We start from the raw sequence: 19,427 nt of genomic DNA, 5'->3' as shown, positions 1-19,427 counted from the left end.
GAAGAGAGAGAGGCGGAGAGGTTTAGGGAGGGAATTCCAGAGCTCGGGGCCCAGGCAGCTGAAGGCACGGCCGCCAATGGTGGAGCGATGGAAATCGGGGATGCTCAAGAGGCCAGAATTGGAGGAGCACAGAGATCTCGGGGGTTGTGGGGCTGGAGGAGATTACAGAGATAGGGAGGGGGCAAGGCCATGGAGGGGTTTGAAAACAAGGATAAGAATTTTGAAATCGAGGCGTTGCTTAACCAGGAGCCAAAGTAGGTCAGCGAGCACAGGGGTGATGGGTGAACGGGACTGGGTGTGAGTTAGGACACGGGGCAGTGAGCACAGGGGGTGATGGGTGAACGGGACTGGGTGTGAGTTAGGACACGGGGCAGTGAGCACAGGGGGTGATGGGTGAACGGGACTGGGTGTGAGTTAGGACACGGGGCAGTGAGCACAGGGGGTGATGGGTGAACGGGACTGGGTGTGAGTTAGGACACGGGGCAGTGAGCACAGGGGGTGATGGGTGAACGGGACTGGGTGTGAGTTAGGACACGGGGCAGTGAGCACAGGGGGTGATGGGTGAACGGGACTGGGTGTGAGTTAGGACACGGGGCAGTGAGCACAGGGGTGATGGGTGAACGGGACTGGGTGTGAGTTAGGACACGGGGCAGTGAGCACAGGGGGTGATGGGTGAACGGGACTGGGTGTGAGTTAGGACACGGGGCAGTGAGCACAGGGGGTGATGGGTGAACGGGACTGGGTGTGAGTTAGGACACGGGGCAGTGAGCACAGGGGGTGATGGGTGAACGGGACTGGGTGTGAGTTAGGACACGGGGCAGTGAGCACAGGGGGTGATGGGTGAACGGGACTGGGTGTGAGTTAGGACACGGGGCAGTGAGCACAGGGGGTGATGGGTGAACGGGACTGGGTGTGTGTTAGGACACGGGGCAGTGAGCACAGGGGGTGATGGGTGAACGGGACTGGGTGTGAGTTAGGACACGGAGCAGTGAGCACAGGGGGTGATGGGTGAACGGGACTGGGTGTGAGTTAGGACACGGGGCAGTGAGCACAGGGGGTGATGGGTGAACGGGACTTGGTGTGAGTTAGGACACGGGGCAGTGAGCACAGGGGGTGATGGGTGAACGGGACTGGGTGTGAGTTAGGACACGGGGCAGTGAGCACAGGGGGTGATGGGTGAACGGGACTCGGTGTGAGTTAGGACACGGGGCAGTGAGCACAGGGGGTGATGGGTGAACGGGACTGGGTGCGAGTTAGGACACGGGGCAGTGAGCACAGGGGGTGAAGGGTGAACGGGACTGGGTGTGAGTTAGGACACAGGGCAGTGAGCACAGGGAGTGATGGGTGAACGGGACTGGGTGTGAGTTAGGACACGGGGCAGTGAGCACAGGGGGTGATGGGTGAACGGGACTGGGTGTGAGTTAGCACACGGGGCAGTGAGCACAGGGGGTGATGGGTGAACGGGACTGGGTGTGAGTTAGGACACGGGGCAGTGAGCACAGGGGGTGTTGGGTGAACGGGACTGGGTGTGAGTTAGGACACGGGGCAGTGAGCACAGGGGGTGATGGGTGAACGGGACTGGGTGTGAGTTAGCACACGGGGCAGTGAGCACAGGGGGTGATGGGTGAACGGGACTGGGTGTGAGTTAGGACACGGGGCAGTGAGCACAGGGGGTGATGGGTGAACGGGACTGGGTGTGAGTTAGGACATGGGGCAGTGAGCACAGGGTGATGGGTGAACGGGACTGGGTGTGAGTTAGGACACGGGGCAGTGAGCACAGGGGGTGATGGGTGAACGGGGCTGGGTGTGAGTTAGGACACGGGGCAGTGAGCACAGGGTGATGGGTGAACGGGACTGGGTGTGAGTTAGGACACGGGGCAGCGAACACAGGGGGTGATGGGTGAACGGGACTGGGTGTGAGTTAGGACACGGGGCAGCGAGCACAGGGGGTGATGAGTGAACGGGACTGGGTGTGAGTTAGGACACGGGGCAGTGAGCACAGGGGGTGATGGGTGAACGGGACTGGGTGTGAGTTAGGACACGGGGCAGTGAGCACAGGGGGTGATGGGTGAACGGGACTGGGTGTGAGTTAGGACACGGGGCAGTGAGCACAGGGGGTGATGGGTGAACGGGACTGGGTGTGAGTTAGGACACGGGGCAGTGAGCACAGGGGGTGATGGGTGAACGGGACTGGGTGTGAGTTAGGACACGGGCAGCCGAGTTTTGGACGACCTCAAGTTTACGTGGGGTGGAATGTGGGAGGCCGGCCAGGAGTGTGTTGGAATAGTCAAGTCTAGAGGTAACAAAGGCATGGATGAGGGTTTCAGCAGCGGATGAGCTGAGGCAGGGGTGGAGACAGGCGATGTTACCGAGGTGGAAATCGTGCAGGATCCGTTCCTCCCCCCACAACCAACGGTAAAATTGGACTGTGAAATATAAAAACACAGAACTGCACAGCCCGCAAAAAGAGATGGGCAACAAAGGGTTAATTCAATCATTGCAGCCGAAGCGACGAACCTTCAAGAGACTGGATCACAGACAATCTAAAATACGAATGCTTCATTTACTTTAAGTGGTTACATTGTTGAAGAAGACCATGGTCCCAGTATAACTAGTATCAGTGCGGGCCTAAACAATGGGCATGTCCTTGAACTATTTGAATACGAATTCTAACAGAAACCAACAACCAGTGTACGCAGTCATCTTGGGAAGGTTGCATTGTCAGAAAGGGCCTCAATGCAGACAGTCGGTGCCTAAGTAATCGGTGGACAATACGAGGGACAATTAGCCATCAAGAGTTCTCTGCTAGAGACATTCACACATTTTGAAACGGCATCGTGTGCTCAGGAGGGGGCCAGGATATGGGTTTCAAGATACTGCAAGTTGGTTTTGGTTTAAAGTAAGGGACGTTTCAGAGAGAGTGGGAGTGGGAAGCCAACGGAAGAACAGCGAGCAGAAAGATTCGGGCCTCCAATCAACTCCAGGAGACGGCCGACGGGGAGCGGGGCTTGTATGTTTCAGTCAAATCATAGAGGGGGCTTTTGTGATCGAGTCTGAGTAAGTTTGTAAGTTTCAGTCAGATCACAATAAGGGTTTTCTGATCGAGTCTGGGTAACTTTATATTTAACAGTCAAATCGCGGACGGGTTTAACTGTGTTGATGCAAATGACCCTTGCGTAGGGGTTTGTATTTTGGGGTTGTTAGCCGGATATAAATCATAGGGATTTATACTGGGGAGGTAATTCAATAAACAAACGAATCAAAGGTTGAGCTAAAATCCTGGGCCATGTGTATTTTGTTCTTATAAACCCTGACGTCCAAGAACTGAGTGTAACGGGGGACCGGTAACGGAGAAAACCCCTCGATATGAATCAGTCATTCATGAAAGAAAGACTTATGAAATAATACTGAGCGGCCTGCGGGTGGCGCTGTCCAGGGAGAGTACAAATACTTGGGCACGGGCCCAGCTTGCGCAGGACATTCTTAACAGGAACTAGTGAAGGACACAACTAGACCTCCATGTTGTAAAACAGTTGATTAAAGCTTTGTTTAATGCTTAGACCAAGTGCCTCGTAGTTTTCTTATGTCACCCCTTACAGTAGGCGGTCTTAGTTATGCTCATTTCAGGGTCAAATATGATACCAAGGTTGCGAACAGTCGGGCTCAGCGTCAGACAGATGCCGGGAGAGGGATGGAGTCGGTGACTAGGGAACGGAGTTTGTGGCGGGGACCGAAGACAATGGCTTCGATCTTCCCAATAGTTAATTAGAGAAAATTTCTGCTCATCCAGAACTGGATGTCGGACAAGCAGTCTGACAATTTAGAGACCGTGGCGGGGTTGAGAAAAGAGTTCTTCAAGGAAAAATCTTCTTCAAACGCAGGCAGGAAATGACCATTAGCCCCACCCACGAGATCACCCCACCCTGAGCATCACCCCCCCCAATCGCAACAGATCACTGCCTCCCACGGGAGCCTAAGAAACAAAGCAAGGAAACCTGGGGCCAAATTCAGGAAAATCCCTGGGAAATTTCTCGCCAATCCCTGCGGCAAAGCAGCAAACACCAGGAGACCAGGGTTATCCAGGATCCATCACTAGACATACTTGACTTTCCCCTCCCCTCCTACACAAATGTCCCAATTTCCTGGACTGTACAGGACTCAGCAGAACCATCTCCATCCATCGAACCATCCCCCATCCATCGAACCATCCCCCATCGAACCATCCCCCATCCATCGAACCATCCCCCATCCATCGAACCATCCCCCATCCATCGAACCATCCCCCATCCATCGAACCATCCCCCATCCATCGAACCATCCATCGAACCATCCCCCATCCATCGAACCATCTCCATCCATCGAACCATCCCCCATCCATCGAACCATCTCCATCCATCGAACCATCTCCATCCATCGAACCATCCCCCATCCATCGAACCATCCCCATCCATCGAACCATCCCCCATCCATCGAACCATCCCCCATCCATCGAACCATCCCCCATCCATCGAACCATCCCCCATCCATCGAACCATCCCCCATCCATCGAACCATCCCCCATCCATCGAACCATCCCCCATCCATCGAACCATCCCCCATCCATCGAACCATCCCCCATCCATCGAACCATCCCCCATCCATCGAACCATCCCCCATCCATCGAACCATCCCCCATCCATCGAACCATCCCCCATCCATCGAACCATCCCCCATCCATCGAACCATCCCCCATCCATCGAACCATCCCCCATCCATCGAACCATCTCCATCCATCGAACCATCCATCGAACCATCCACATCCATCGAACCATCCCCCATCCATCGAACCATCCCCATCGCTCAGATTTCTCACTCCGTTTGGCAGCAGATACCCAGGAACAGCCCATTCTGTCAAAAATTAATCTAGCATCCTCTTAAAAATGAAAACACCCTGGCTTCCACTGCTTCCCTGGGTTGTCTATTCCGCACACCTACCATCTCTGGGCATCTAGAAATGATATTTGCACTGTGTATTCTCCATGTCTTCTGTAAATGTGAATCCATGCCTCCTCTTGCCCTACTGCTCATGCTAATATTGAACATCGTGCTGGGATCCAGGTCACTTATTAAACTATTCCTACTAAATTTCCATCCGGCAGCACAGCTGCGAGGATGTGGCCCAACGAATTCACCACATTGTTGTCGGTTTTGAGCTAGCCTGGCCACTTCAGTCATCCGCATCCCTTTCTGTGAGAAGTCACCCTTGACATGGTCTACCCAATGCTTCCTTGGTCTTCCTCAGCTTCCTGTTCCGTGTACCTCTGTACGCACGGCCTGAAAGATGTTCTCGCTCTTTCCATTCTTCAAACATGCCCAAACCATCGCAGTCGCCTTTCTTGGATCTTCTGTATAAGAGTTGTTTCTTGTCCGAGTCATGTTCTTATTCGATCATCCTCAGCGTCCTGGACATTCCCAGTATTCCTCTCAACCAACTCTTCTCTGCTGGTAGTATCTTTCGCTCGTCAACTTTTCTCATGTTCCAGCACTCAGATCCATCTAATAGCATGAAGATCTTAAATACCTCAACAAAATCACCTCCATTCTGGCCTTTTCCAATGTAAGCACTTCTACTATCCCTAATCATCCCTCATTGTTCAGGTGCTCAACCCTATTTATCAATGTAGTAATGTCATTTTACTCCCTCCCCGGCAGAGACATTCCTTTAATCCACACCCCCCCCCGCCCGCCCACCCAACCCCCGCACACCCCATCCCCAACCCACCCCCCCAACCCACCCCGCGCCCACCCCACCCCCGACCTCCACCCCCACACACCCCACCACCATTGTACGGTGCCCAGAACTGTACACAATATTCAAAACTGGCAAACAGCCCATATTTTAAGAACAGAACCAAAATGAACTTGAGTTTAACATTGTACCAACTCACAATTAGAACAGAAAGCCTTGCTTTCTGACATAAGATTTCAAATCCAGTGATTACGAATTGAAGATGCTAACAGGAAATGTGTCACTCATTGAACAACCTTCCACTTTCAGCATAAATTAAAGTATATTTGTCACTTAATATTATAACTAAAGTTAGCCTTTGTTAAACTCCTTACCTCGCTTGCCCCACACTGTACCATGACCTGGGACATGTAAGTGACATTTCCAAGGGACTTGATATCCTCACCCTCCCAACCCTGAATCTGCTCGGACAGTATCTGCAGCTCGAGCTGTTTCCTCTTTCGCAGTTCCTGGCTCTGAGTCTGGTGAGAAACAGAAATGTTATGGTCAAAAGAGTGACACGTGCTACTGTTTCTCACACGTGACTCTCATGAGCGCAAAGCAAACATCAATAGAATATTAGGATTTGTGCAGTCATTTGTATTATAAACAACTTGTATTTATACAGCACCTCCAATGTAGTAAAACATCCCAGGGTGCTTCACAGGGAGCGATTATTAAACTAAATTTGACACCGAGCCACATAAGGAGATATTGGGACCGGTGACCAAAAGCTTGGCCAAAGAGGTCGGTTTTAAGGAGCATCTGAAAGGAGAGAGAGGTGGAGAGGTTTAGGGAGGGAATTCCAGAGCTCGGGACCCAGGCAGCTGAAGGCACGGCCCCCAATGGTGGAGTGAAGGAAATTGGGGATGCGCAAGAGGCCAGAATTGGAGGAACAGAGATCTCGGAGGGTGTGGGGCTGGAGGAGGTTACAGAGATAGGGAGGGGCGAGGCCCTGGAGGGATTTGAAAACAAGGATGAGAATTTTAAAATCGAGGCGCTGCTTAACCAGGAGCCAATGTAGGTCAGCGAGCACAGGGGAGATGGGTGAACGGGACTCGGTGCGAGTTAGGCGATCAACCTGGAGAGCACTGGAATAAACAATCCCTTTCTTTATCCATCAAAAGTGCTTTGATGGTTGGAAGCCAGTAACTTGCTTTTGCCGATTATGAGGTAATAATAATTTCATAGCAAGCCTAAACTAAATCTTTCATTCGGTTCCTGGTGAGGGGTTAATAAATCCCAATGGGGTTAACTTTCTGCTGCCAAAGCCTGGATCAGAGAACAGTTACTTTGGACCAGAGCCGATGTTGCAGTTTTCTGATCCATTCCTTTCACCCACTCTCTCCGGAACTTTATACAGTTATTTTACAAGGTGCCGAGCAAACGTCTTGTAATACAAATCCAGAAAGCATTTACATTAAATACAAAAATCACTTTGCCATTGTAATTCCCACCCAGTGAGGCTCCGGCCTCTGCCGACCCCTCAGGAAAGGCAGCAGGAGAGGGATGGTGACCTTGGCCAAAGGGGAAAAACTTTAATAGAATCAGAGGTCACGAGCCGTGCATTCCTTAGCAACCAGCAACATGGCAGAAGCACAGCTTGTACGACAGAACCTCAGGTTGTCCCAAAGTGATCCACAGGCAATTCAAGCTCCCAAAAACAGCAGAGAGATGATTGGTAGTGTTAATTATCTTTTGTGGAGTTGGTTGAGGGATAAACATTGCCCAGGACACTGGGGAGAACTCCCCTGCTCTTCTTCAAATAGTGGCCGTGGGATCTTTTACATTCTGAGAGGGCAGACGGGGCCTCGGTTTAACGTCTTGTATGAAAGACGGCACCTACGACAGTGCGGCACTCCCTCAGTACTGCCCCTCCGACAGTGCAGCACTCCCTCAGTACTGCCCCTCCGACAGTGCAGCGCTCCCTCAGTACTGCCCCTCCGACAGTGCGGCACTCCCTCAGTACTGCCCCTCCGACAGTGCAGCGCTCCTTCAGTACTGCCCCTCCGACAGTGCGGCGCTCCCTCAGTACTGCCCCTCCGACAGTGCTGCGCTCCCTCAGTACTGCCCCTCCGACAGTGCAGCGCTCCCTCTGTACTGCCCCTCCGACAGTGCGGCGCTCCCTCAGTACTGCCCCTCCGACAGTGCGGCACTCCCTCATTACTGCACTGGAGTGTCAGTGTAGATTTTTGCTCAAGTCTCTGGAGTGGGACCTGAAACAACAACCTTGTGTTTCGGGAATGAGAGTGATTAGGGAGCCACTGAGCCGCAGCCAACACAGAACACCCACTGTTCTGGTCAATGGAGCAGTTGGCACGGGAGCATGGAGTGCAGTTTTGGTCCCCCTACCTCAAAGAAGGATGTAGGTGCTTCTAACATCAGAGCAGAGTCTGTCCTATATTAAGATTCTGCATGTAAACTAGCGCTAACTAGCAGGTAACCAGAAGGTTCACGTGTGCAGATTCCTCAGTACCTTGGTTTGGAATCTCTGAAACTTGGAGATGGGTTTCTGTGAGTCGACACCAAAACAAATTGTGACTTACCACTAGGTTTTTGAACGTTGTCATTGCTTTTAAAATGTCGGGATAATCGGGATGAGATTCCTGAAAACCAAAAATGAGAATTTCAGACAAAGCATTTTAAATCGACTGAAAGAAAGAACTTGTATTTATTGAGCGCCTTTCACATCCTCACAATGTCCCGAAGCTTCACAGCCAATGAAGTACTTTGGAAGAGCAGTCACGTGTCGGTAAATACTGCCGCCAATTCTCGGGGCAACATGGGACGAGCAATAAATGCGGCTTGAGCAACACCTCGCACATCCCAGAAATAAATGGGAAGTGAAGTCCCACAAACAGCAAATGTTCATCTGCTTTGATGGTGTTGTTTGTGGGAGGAACTCCATCGCTCTTTTTCAAATAGTGCCATGGAATTTTTTTAAATATTCATCTGAACAGGCAGACGGGGCCTCGGTTTAACGTCTCATCCGAAAGACGGCACCTCCGACAGTGCGGCACTCCCTCAGTACTGCTCCTCCGACAGTGCGGCGCTCCCTCAATACTGCCCCTCCGACAGTGCTGCGCTCCCTCAGTACAGCTCCTCCGACAGTGCGGCACTCCCTCAGTACTGCTCCTCCGACAGTGCGGCACTCCCTCAGTACTGCTCCTCCGACAGTGCGGCGCTCCCTCAATACTGCCCCTCCGACAGTGCTGCGCTCCCTCAGTACAGCTCCTCCGACAGTGCGGCACTCCCTCAGTACTGCTCCTCCGACAGTGCGGCGCTCCCTCAGTACTGCTCCTCCGACAGTGCGGCGCTCCCTCAGTACTGACCCTCCAACAGTGCAGCGCTCCCTCAGTACTGACCCTCCAACAGTGCGGCGCTCCCTCAGTACAGCACTCCCTCAGTACTGCCCCTCCGACAGTGCAGCACTCCCTCAGTACTGCCCCTCCGACAGTGCAGCGCTCCCTCAGTACTGCCCCTCCGACAGTGCGGCGCTCCCTCAGTACTGACCCTCCAACAGTGCAGCGCTCCCTCACTACTGCCCCTCCGACAGTGCAGCGCTCCCTCACTACTGCCCCTCCGACAGTGCAGCGCTCCCTCAGTACTGCCCCTCCGACAGTGCGGCCCTCACTCAGTACTGCCCCTCTGACAGTGCGGCGCTCCCTCAGTACTGACTCTCCGACAGTGCGGCGCTCACTCAGTACTGCCCCTCCGACACATTGGCACTGGTGATGTTAAAGCTGTTTTATCAATGACTGCACTAACATCAGTTTATGGTATATAGCTCCTTCAAAACATACACTTTTTTGTGTACTGTGAATAGAGATTGTTCCAGCGCACTGCGCCTGCGGTACAGCTTTCTGAATCTATACATTATGCCGCACTGTTAACACAGTACAGCTCAAAATACTTCTCTTGTCCGCAGCACTGATTTGGAACGAACACTACTCGATGCTGGGCTTGTAGCAAGAGTTCAGGGTCTGGCTCTTCCCCTAATTCGTAAAACATCTTCTGGCAAATCATGGCAGATAAGGCAGTGAATATGCTGCTCCCAGCAGATCGCTCATGCTGCAGTACACGGCTCGGTACACTAACTGAGTTAAGAGACCGTCGAGCCAAGTACGTTTCTATTGTGTGGCTGGCCATAAAACCTGGCCAGGATGTTGTGGCCTTTTGGCACCACGACCATGGGGCAAAGGGCTTCCATTTCTGGCCCTCCAGCAAGAACAGACATGAAATATCAAGAAGGGACATGTGGGGAGGGTCTCAATGCAACGGACCAATCAGTGTCCCATTTCTGCAAGAAGTAATATTTAAAATTAACCACCACTAAATTTGTTGTCTTCAAGGCCATGTGTGTGTAAGTGGTGGAGTGCAAATTGTACAAGAGTGATGAACTAACACCAGGAGCGATGTCAACCAGGATCCCAGCTTCTCTTGGGTATTGTTAGCTTGGCTCCCTCACTTAGCACAATGTCATCACATCCAAACTTAGGGCCTTAAAGGCGGCACTGACATTAATCGGTGAAGCAAGACCTGGGGGAGTGTGCGCACAAATCGCGGAAGCAAGACCTGGGGGAGTGTGCGCACAAATCGCGGAAGCAAGACCTGGGGGAGTGTGCGCACAAATCGCGGAAGCAAGACCTGGGGGAGTGTGCGCACAAATCGCGGAAGCAAGACCTGGGGGAGTGTGCGCACAAATCGCGGAAGCAAGACCTGGGGGAGTGTGCGCACAAATCGCAGAAGCAAGACCTGGGGGAGTGTGCGCACAAATCGCGGAAGGTGGCAGTTAGTAAAGCAGACGGGATCCTGGACTTTATAGATAGAGGCAGAGAGAACAAAAGCAAAGACCTTATGATGAACCTTTATAAAACACTGGTTCGGGCCCCAGCTGGTTTATTGTGTCTAATTCTGGGCCCCGCACTTTAGGAAGGACATGAAGGCTTTGGAGAGGGTGCAGAGGAGATTTACCGGAATGGTTCCAGGGATGTGGGACTTCAGTTACGTGGATAGACTGGAGAAGCTGAGGTTTGTTCTCCTTGGAGCGGAGATGGTGAAGAGGAGATTTGATAGAGGTGTTCAAAATAACGAAGGGTTTTGATCGAGTAAATAAGGAGAAAGTGTTTCCAGTGGCAGGAGGGTCGGTAACCAGAGGACACAGATTGAAGATAATCGGCAAAAGAACCAGAGGGGAGATGAGGAGAATGTTTTTACGCAGCGAGTTGTTGTGATCGGGAATGCGCTGCCTGAAAGGGCGGTGGAAGCAGATTCAATAGTGACTTTCAAAAGGGAATTGGATAGATACTTGAAGGAGAAATTTGCAGGGCTGTGGGGAAAGAGTCGGGGAGTGGTACTAAGTGGATTGCTGTTCGAAAGAGCTGGCAGAGACTCGATGGGCAGAATGGCCTCCTCCTGTGCTGTGCCATTCTATGAGCCAGTGATTCTATGCTAGCCCCTCTTCACTAAACACGCACACAGACTGGAACAGACACACGGTTCCCTGACTTGCAAGAGTTGGTTGGGGAGGGGGGGGGGGGTGGCAGAGATACGGGGAGACGTAGCTCAAGTACTGATGCTGCAGCTGGTTCACCACTGGCCTGACCGGTGGCTCAGACTCTCGGCCTGGTGGTGCAGTGAAAGGGTGCACTGCACCACTTTTTCAAAATGTACGTGGCCGCAGATTAATGCAGAAAAATGCAAGATAAGATTGTGCAGAGTGCACAGGATCTGTGCAGCCAGCAAAGGGTTCAACACTCTTCAAACCCAAGGCAGGTGACGAACCAGGCACAACTAGTTACCGTGAAAGGAAAGACAATTTGCATCTGGGAGCAACGGCAATGAAGACAAATGTCCCATAAAGTTGGCCTTGCTGAATTTGGGCAACAACAACTTGTATATATAGAGTCCTAGAGTTATACAGCACAGAAAGAGGCCCTTCGGCCCATCGTGTCCATGCCGGCCATCAAGCCCTGTCTATTCTAATCCCACTTTCCAACACTTGGTCCATAGCCTTGTATGCTATGGCGTTTCAAGTGCTCATCTAAATGGTTCTTGAATGTTGTGAGGGTTCCTGCCTCTACCACCCTTTCAGGCAGTGAGTTCCAGATTCCAACCACTCTCTGGGTGAAAAGGTTTTTCTTCAAATCCCCTCTAAACCTCCTGCCCCTTACCTTGAAACTATGCCCCCTGGTTATTGACCCCTCTACTAAGGGGAAAAGTTCCTTTCTATCTACCCTATCTATGCCCCTCATAATTTTGTACACCTCAATCAGGTCCCCCCTCAGCCTTCTCTGCTCCAAGGAAAACAACCCCAGCCTGTCCAGTCTTTCTTCATAGCTGAAGCGCTCCAGCCCAGGTAACATCCTTGGTGAATCTCCTCTGCACCCTCTCCAATGCAATCACATCCTTCCTATAGTGTGGCGACCAGAACTGCACACAGTACTCCAGCTGTGGCCTTACCAGCGTTTTGTACAGTTCCATCATAACATCACTGCTCTTATATTCTATACCTCGGCTAATGAAGGCAAATATCCCATATGCCTTTTTAACCACCTTATCTACCTGTCCTGCTGCCTTCAGGGATCTATGTACATGCACACCAAGGTCCCTCTGATCCTCTGTCCTTCCTAGGGTCTTACCATTCATTGTGTATTCCCTTGCCTTGTTAGTCCCTCCAAAATGCATCACCTCACACTTTTCAGGGTTAAATTCCATTTGCTACTGTTCTGCCCATCTAACCAACCCGTCTATATCATCCTTATCATCTTTAACATAGTAAAACGGCCCAAGGTGCTTCACAGGAGCGATTATCAAACAAAATTTGACACCGAGCCACATAAAGAGATATTAGGACAGGCGACCAAAACCTTGGTCACAAGGGTAGGTTTTAAGGAGGGTCTTAAAGGAGGAGAGAGAGGCGGAGAGGTTTAGGGAGGGAATTCCAGAGCTCAGGGCCCAGGCAGCTGAAGGCACGGCCGCCAATGGTGGAGCGATTAAAATCAGGGATGGGCAAGAGGCCAGAATTGGAGGAGCGCAGATATCTTGGGGGGTTGTGGGGCTGGAGGAGATTACAGAGATAGGGAAGGGTGAGGCCATGGAGGGATTTGAAAACAATGATGAGAATTTTAAAATCGAGGCGTTGCTTAACCGGGAGCCAATGTAGGTCAGGGGGTGATGGGTGAACGGGACTCGGTGCGAGTTAGGACACGAGTAGCCGAGTTTTGGATGACCTCTAGTTTACGTAGGGTAGAATGTGGGAGGCCAGCCAGGAGTGCTTTGGAATAGTCGAGTCTAGAGGTTGGATGAGGGTTTCAGCAGCAGATGAGCTGAGGCAGGGACGGAGATGGGCGATGTTACGGAGGTGGAAATAGATGGTCTTAGTTATGCCACGGATATGTGGTCGGAAACTCATTTCAGGGTCAAATACAACACCAAGGTTGTGAACAGTGTGGTTCAGCCTCAGACAGATGTTAGGGAGGGGGATGGAGTCAGTGGCTCGGGAACGGAGTTTGTGGCGGGGACTGAAAACAATGGCTTCGGTCTTCCCAATATTTAATTGGAGGAAATTTCTGCTCATCCAGAACTGGATGTCGGACAAGCAGTCTGACAATTTAGAGACCGTGGAGGGGTCGAGAGAAGTGGTGGTGAGATAGAGCTGGGCGTCGTCAGCGTACATGTGGAAACTGAGGCTGTGTTTTCGGATGATGTCGCCAAGGGGCAACATGTAGGGGAGAAATGGGAGGGGGCCAAGGATAGATCCTTGGGGACATGGAAAAAAAGTGGAGAAATTGCACTGGGTTCGACGGCCGGGTCCCAGGTCTCCCCCAGCCTAATGTTCACTCTGTAGACGGTGGCGTGCGATCCAGGGATGGGGCTGGCTGGGGAGAGAGTGTCACAAACAGTAAGTAACGGCACATGAAGTTGTGCCTCTGAGATTCTATACGTAGCTCAATCAGGCAGGTCAGCTCACAGCTACCCGGCATAAAAATGGAAATCTAGGTCATGCTCAGGAAAGGAGGGCTTCAAACGGAGAGGCAGCAGAGGTGGGGAAGGTAAACTGCGAGGCAACGAATGTCCCCGGACTTTCGATAGAAAGGGAAGGCTGGAGATAGGGCGATGGTTGGACAGAATGGCGTGGCACAGAGCAGATTGCTGAGCGGGGAGGTGGCAGTAATTGTGACCGACTCTCAGAAACCCAGATTTCTACCCTTTGAGGAAGGTGCGTGTTGCGCCGCAAGAAAGCAGCTTCTCAATGAGGCCAGGATGCCACATCATATCAAAGGAAATGGTAACGGTTACCGCGCTCGCTGTGTATCAGTCAGCAAGAGGCATCATCGCAATCTGCTGTTACAGAAATAGAGACTTGCGATGCAATTGATAAGCCCTGGAACCAAAATGATGATGTGCCAAACTGTGTATTGGGTTGCTATACAACAGGCAGTCGGGAAATCAGATAGTGTGAGTGTGCGTGCGTGTGTGAGAGTGAGAGAGTGTGAGAGTGTGAGAGTGTGAGAGTGTGAGCGTTTGTGTGCGATTGTGTGCGTGTGTGTGTGAGCGAGTGTGTGTGAGTGTGAGTATGTGTGTTTGTGTGTTTGTGTGTTTGTGTGTGTGTGTGTTTGTGTGTGTGTGTGTTTGTGTGTGTGTGTGTTTGTGTGTGTGTGTGTTATTGTGTGTGTGTGTGATTGTGTGTGTGTGTGATTGTGTGAGTGTGTGTTTGTGTGAGTATGAGTATGAGTATGAGTATGAGTGTGAGTGTGAGTGTGAGTGTGAGTGTGAGTGTGAGTGTGAGTGTGAGAGTGTGTGTGTGTGTGTGTGTGTGTGTGTGTGTTTGTGTGAGTGTTTGTGTGTGTGCGTGTGAGTGTGAGTGTGCGAATGCGCGTGAGTGCATGAGCATGAGAGTGAGTGTGAGTGTGAGCGTGTGTGAGAGTGAGTGAGAGAGTGTGTGTGTTAGAGTGTGAGTGTGTGAGAGAGTGAGTGTGTTAGAGTGTGAGTGTGTTAGAGTGTGAGTGAGTGTGTTAGAGAGTGAGTGTGTTAGAGTGTGAGTGTGTTAGAGAGTGAGTGTGTTAGAGAGTGAGTGTGTTAGAGAGTGAGTGTGTTAGAGAGTGAGTGAGTGAGCCTGTGGTTCACTGATGCCCTTCAGGGAAGGAATCCCGCCGTCCTTCCCCGGTCTGGGCCTATAGGTGACTCCAGTCCCACACCAACCTGGTCGAATCTTACCTGCCCTCTGAAGCGGCCGAGCGAGACACTCAGTTTGTATCAAACCCGCTCCCCGCGGTTCAAGGCGGCGGCTCACCACCCCCACCTTCTCAGGACAACGCTGGATGGGCAATAAATGCTGGCCTTGCCAGCGACGCCCACATCCCCCCAATTATTTTGTTTAAGAATCTAAAATTGTTGGAAATCTGAAATAAAAACAGAAAATGCTGGAAAAACACAACAGATACATTGGCTTCTGGGAACAGAAGTGCTGGATTAACATCGTGTGTCAAAGCCTTTGTCAGGAGTCCATGTGACAGGTTAATGTGTTTCTCCTCCCTTCAGAATCTGATCAACTTGCTGCCCAGACCTGGTGCTTTCTGCGTTTATCCAGGTTTCTACACTCCACCACAAAGCGTGACCACAGGCGGTGATAAGACTTCATGTCTCGGCTCGGCACGACTCGAGCCGAGTCCTCATACCTCCACGTGTCGCTCCAGTTCCTGCAGTAGTGCCGGATACTTGTCCAGTCTCATAAACGGCTTGCTGAGGCTCGTTGTTAGCATCAGGATCCCCGGACTGCTGGATCCTTGGCTTTCCAGAAATTTATCCAACTCCTCACTGCGAGAATAGACAGGATCCATCTTAAAACACCTCAGACAGAACAGTTTACAAAACGATTACTAACTGGGTACCTGAGCCATGTTCCGCCTCAGTTTTGTTTGGGGTGTGCGGTGGTCCCTTTAGCGGGCGGCACGGCCCATTCACAAATTCGCGCATGCGCGGCATCTCCCGTTGAAAAGCCAGTGAGTGGCCGGCACGGGAGCTCCAGGCAGCGGCGTGGCCACGCGGCTTAGCGGGGACGCCGTACCTTAGCGGCGACGCCGTACCTTAGCGGGGACGCCGTACCTTAGCGGCGGCGACGCCGTGCCTTAGCGGGAATGCCGTACCTTAGCGGGAACGCTGTATCTCAGCACTGCGTTCAGTTCTGGAAGGATAGATGGGCCTTGGAGGGGTGCAGTGCAGATTCACCAGATACCGAGGAGCAGAGGGTTACATTATCAGCACAGATTGCAGAGTAATCTTGTATTCCGATCGAGTATAGAAGGTTGAGGGGTGAGCTAATCGAGGTGTTTAAAATGTGAAAAGCATTTGATGGGGTAGATACAGAGGAGCTATTTCCTCTGGTGGGGGGAGTCCAGAACAAGGGGGCAGAATCTAAAACTGGAGCCAGGCCGTTCAGGGGTGATGTCAGGAAGCACTTCTTCACACAAAGGGCGGTGGAAATCTGGAACTCTCTCCCCCAGAAAGCTGTGGATCCTGGGGGTTCATTGAACATTTCAAGAAGGAGATCGATAGATTGTTGTTGGGTATCCAGGGATATGGAGCTAAGGCTGGTGAGGTGCAGATCAGCCATGATCTAACTGAATGGTGGTAAAAGCTCGAGGGGCTGAATGGCCTCCTCCTGTTCCTCTCTAATGGGCAAAACTCAAACAGTAACCCCATAAACGAATTTCTCTGTGATATAACCCAATAGGAAAATCGATACAGTACTAACATTTCCTTCTGTGATATTGATCCTCTACACATTCAATGTGGAGAGACTGGAGAAGCTGAGGTTGTTCACCTTGGAGCAGAGAAGGTTAAGGGGAGATTTAATAGAGGTATTCAAGATCATGAGGGGTTTTGATGGAGTAAATAAGGAGAAACTGTTTCCAGTGGCAGGAGGGTCGGTAACCAGAGGACACAGAGTGAAGGGAATTGGCCAAAGAACCAGAGGGGGAGGAAACATTTTTTTACGCAGCGAGTTGTTGTGATCTGGAATGCGCTGCCTGAAAGGGCGGTGGAAGCAGATTCAATATTACAGGAAACGTTGTTATATCGGGCACCGACAGGACCAAGCTGTTGCCGATCTATCAAAACTGCCGGACAAACCAGCGCTAATGTTGAAGCATACGGAGGTTTGCAGCTCCGTATCTGGCAACAAACACTCTTGCTTAGCAACAGCTTCTAAACAGCTGGCCGTACCTTAGAAGCGTCTCTGTAGCTTAGCAACAGCTTCAGAGAGACTTTGCAGAGCCTGACTGTTGGGGAAAAAAAAAACCTAACAGAACGGCTCCTGATTTCTGCCGGTAGATCGAGGTTTCCGGACATACAACCTCCGGATAAACCAGTTTCCTGTAGTAACTTTCAAAAGGGAATTAGATAAATACTTGAAGAGGAGAAATTCACAGGGCTGTGGGGAAAGAGCGGGGGAGTGGGACTAATTGGAGAGCTCAACCAAAGAGCCGGCACAGGCACGATGGGCCGAATGGCCTCCTTCTGTGCTGTATCATTCTATGATTCTATGAATACCGAGAACCTGAAACAACTAAACTGGATCATCAATTCACTCCACCTCAGAACAAAGCTGCCTGAACACGTTTTTAAACCACTAAGTTAAGACTGATAAGTGGTTTATATTAAATTCTTTATAAAAATGGTTACTAAGCAAAAAGCTCTTCCGACAGCATTGAGAAAAAGAGTCCTTTAATGGCCAGCACTGCCCCCTAGTGTACAACCACTACCATCAACTATCGCAAACAGATCTTAGCGTCTGGTCGCGTCAGTGAAGTGTTGTGCTGTTTATCCCCCCCAGATGCTTGGCACTTGGACTATTTCCTGTTTTCAGCTCAGCTTTACGCTGATTAAATAGGTCAAACTACTTTATCTTTGAAGTTTTGGGATCACATTAGCTGATTGTATCGGTCTGTAATTAAGCCCGCTGGTTTGTAGTGACAGGGAAAATGTCCTCCCGTTAATGTTTTGAAAAGGAGAGTATATCTGACGTTAAAAAACTGATGACTTCCAATTTTCATACCATTTATAATTGTAAATGCCAAATTCAAAAAGGCAATTTTGGGCTTATTTATACCAAAGTAATAGGAATATAAAAGATAAACTTGTAAAACATTATTTCTAAGCTTCCATCAAATAGTTAAGCCAAATTAAACACGTAGGATTGCTAAATATTTTACAAACAAGTTGTCAACGTTGACAAACCAGTTTGCTCCTTCTTTAACTCCTGTCACCAGCCTGAGCATTAAACCCAGGCCCTGTCTGCTCTCTCCAGGTGGGTGTAAAAGATCCCGTGGCACTCTCACAAGAGCAGGGGAGTTCTCTCTGGTACGATAGCAAAATACTGCAGATGCTGGAAATCCGAAATAACAACAGAAAATGCTGGAAAAACTCAGCAGGCCAGGCAACATCCGTGGAGCGAAATTAGAGTCGACGTTTCGGGTCAAACCCCTTCTTCAAAACTGGAAAGGAAATGAAATAGATCGAAAGGCAGGGCTGCGATAGAACAAAAGAGACGAGACATTAAGAGGTATTCAAAACCAGACGAGATGGTGATAGGACAGTGGAGACAAAAGACGGCTCTAGATTAGGTGTGACGTGTACTGGCAGGATGAGAGACAGCTGCCATGTGGGAGAGAGAGGGGGGGGGGAGGGAAAACCCAAAACAAAGGGGTGGAAAAAAAATATAAGTAAAAATGTAATGGGGCCGAGGTTATGATCTGAAATTGTTGAGCTCGATATTGAGTTATCCCCGGTGTCCTGGGGCCAATATTTATCCCTCAACCAACATCACTAAAACAGATTATCTGGTCATTATCACATTGCTGTTTGTGGGAGCTTGCTGTGCGCAAATTGTCTGTCGTGTTTCCCACATAACAACAGTGACTGCACTTCAGAAAGTCCTTCATTGGCTGTGAAGAGCTTTGCGACGTCCTGAGGTTGTGAAAGGCGCTGCAGAAAGGCAAGATTTTCTTTCTTCAATTCTCAGGATGTGGGCATCGTTGGCAAAGCCGGCATTTATTGCCGATCCCTAGTTGCCATGGATACATAGCATTTTCAGCACAGAAACAGGCCATTCGGCCCAACTGGCCCGTGCCGGTGTTTCTGTTCCACACGAGCCTCCTCCCACCCCTCTTCATCTCACCCCATCAGCATATCCTTCTATTCCTTTCTCCCTCGTGTGTTTATCCAGCTTCCCCTTAAATGTATCTCTGCTATTCACCTCAACCACTCCCTGTGGTAGCGAGTTCCACATTCTCACCACTCTCTGGGTAAAGGTGTTTCTCCTGAATTCCCGATTGGATTTATTAGTGACTATCTTATATTGACGGCCCCTAGTTCTGGTCTCCCCCACAAGTGGAAACATATTATCTACGTCTACCCTATCGAACCCTTTCATAATTTTAATGATCTCGATCAGGTCACCCCTCAACCTTCTCTTCGCTAGAGAAAAGAGCCCCAGCTTGTTCAATCTTTCAACTGAATGGCGTGCTATGACGGTGGTGTGGGACTGGAGTCACCTATAGGCCCAGACCGGGGAAGGACGGCAGGTTTCCCTCCCTAAAGGACATCAGTGAACCAGTTGGGCTTTTACGACATTCCAACAGCTTCATGGTCACTTTTA

At 50.7% G+C, this 19,427-nt stretch overlaps 1 protein-coding gene across 1 annotated transcript in view; it reads right to left on the bottom strand.

Annotated features, from left to right (window-relative positions):
- arhgef6 (Rac/Cdc42 guanine nucleotide exchange factor (GEF) 6) overlaps nt 1-19,427 on the bottom strand; it is a 250,895-nt gene that overhangs the window by 83,976 nt on the left and 147,492 nt on the right. The window contains 3 exon segments of the mRNA XM_086002290.1: nt 6,103-6,249; nt 8,314-8,373; nt 15,448-15,586. Of these exon segments, the coding sequence (XP_085858416.1) occupies nt 6,103-6,249; nt 8,314-8,373; nt 15,448-15,586 (346 nt within the window).

The sequence above is a fragment of the Somniosus microcephalus genome, chromosome 1 (genome assembly GCF_052327205.1).
Source record: "Somniosus microcephalus isolate GS21.2 chromosome 1, FLI_Smic_1.0, whole genome shotgun sequence".
Lineage (NCBI taxonomy): Eukaryota > Metazoa > Chordata > Chondrichthyes > Squaliformes > Somniosidae > Somniosus > Somniosus microcephalus.
Note: the sequence above shows the minus strand (reverse complement) of the source record. Positions and strands in the feature narration are given on the sequence as shown.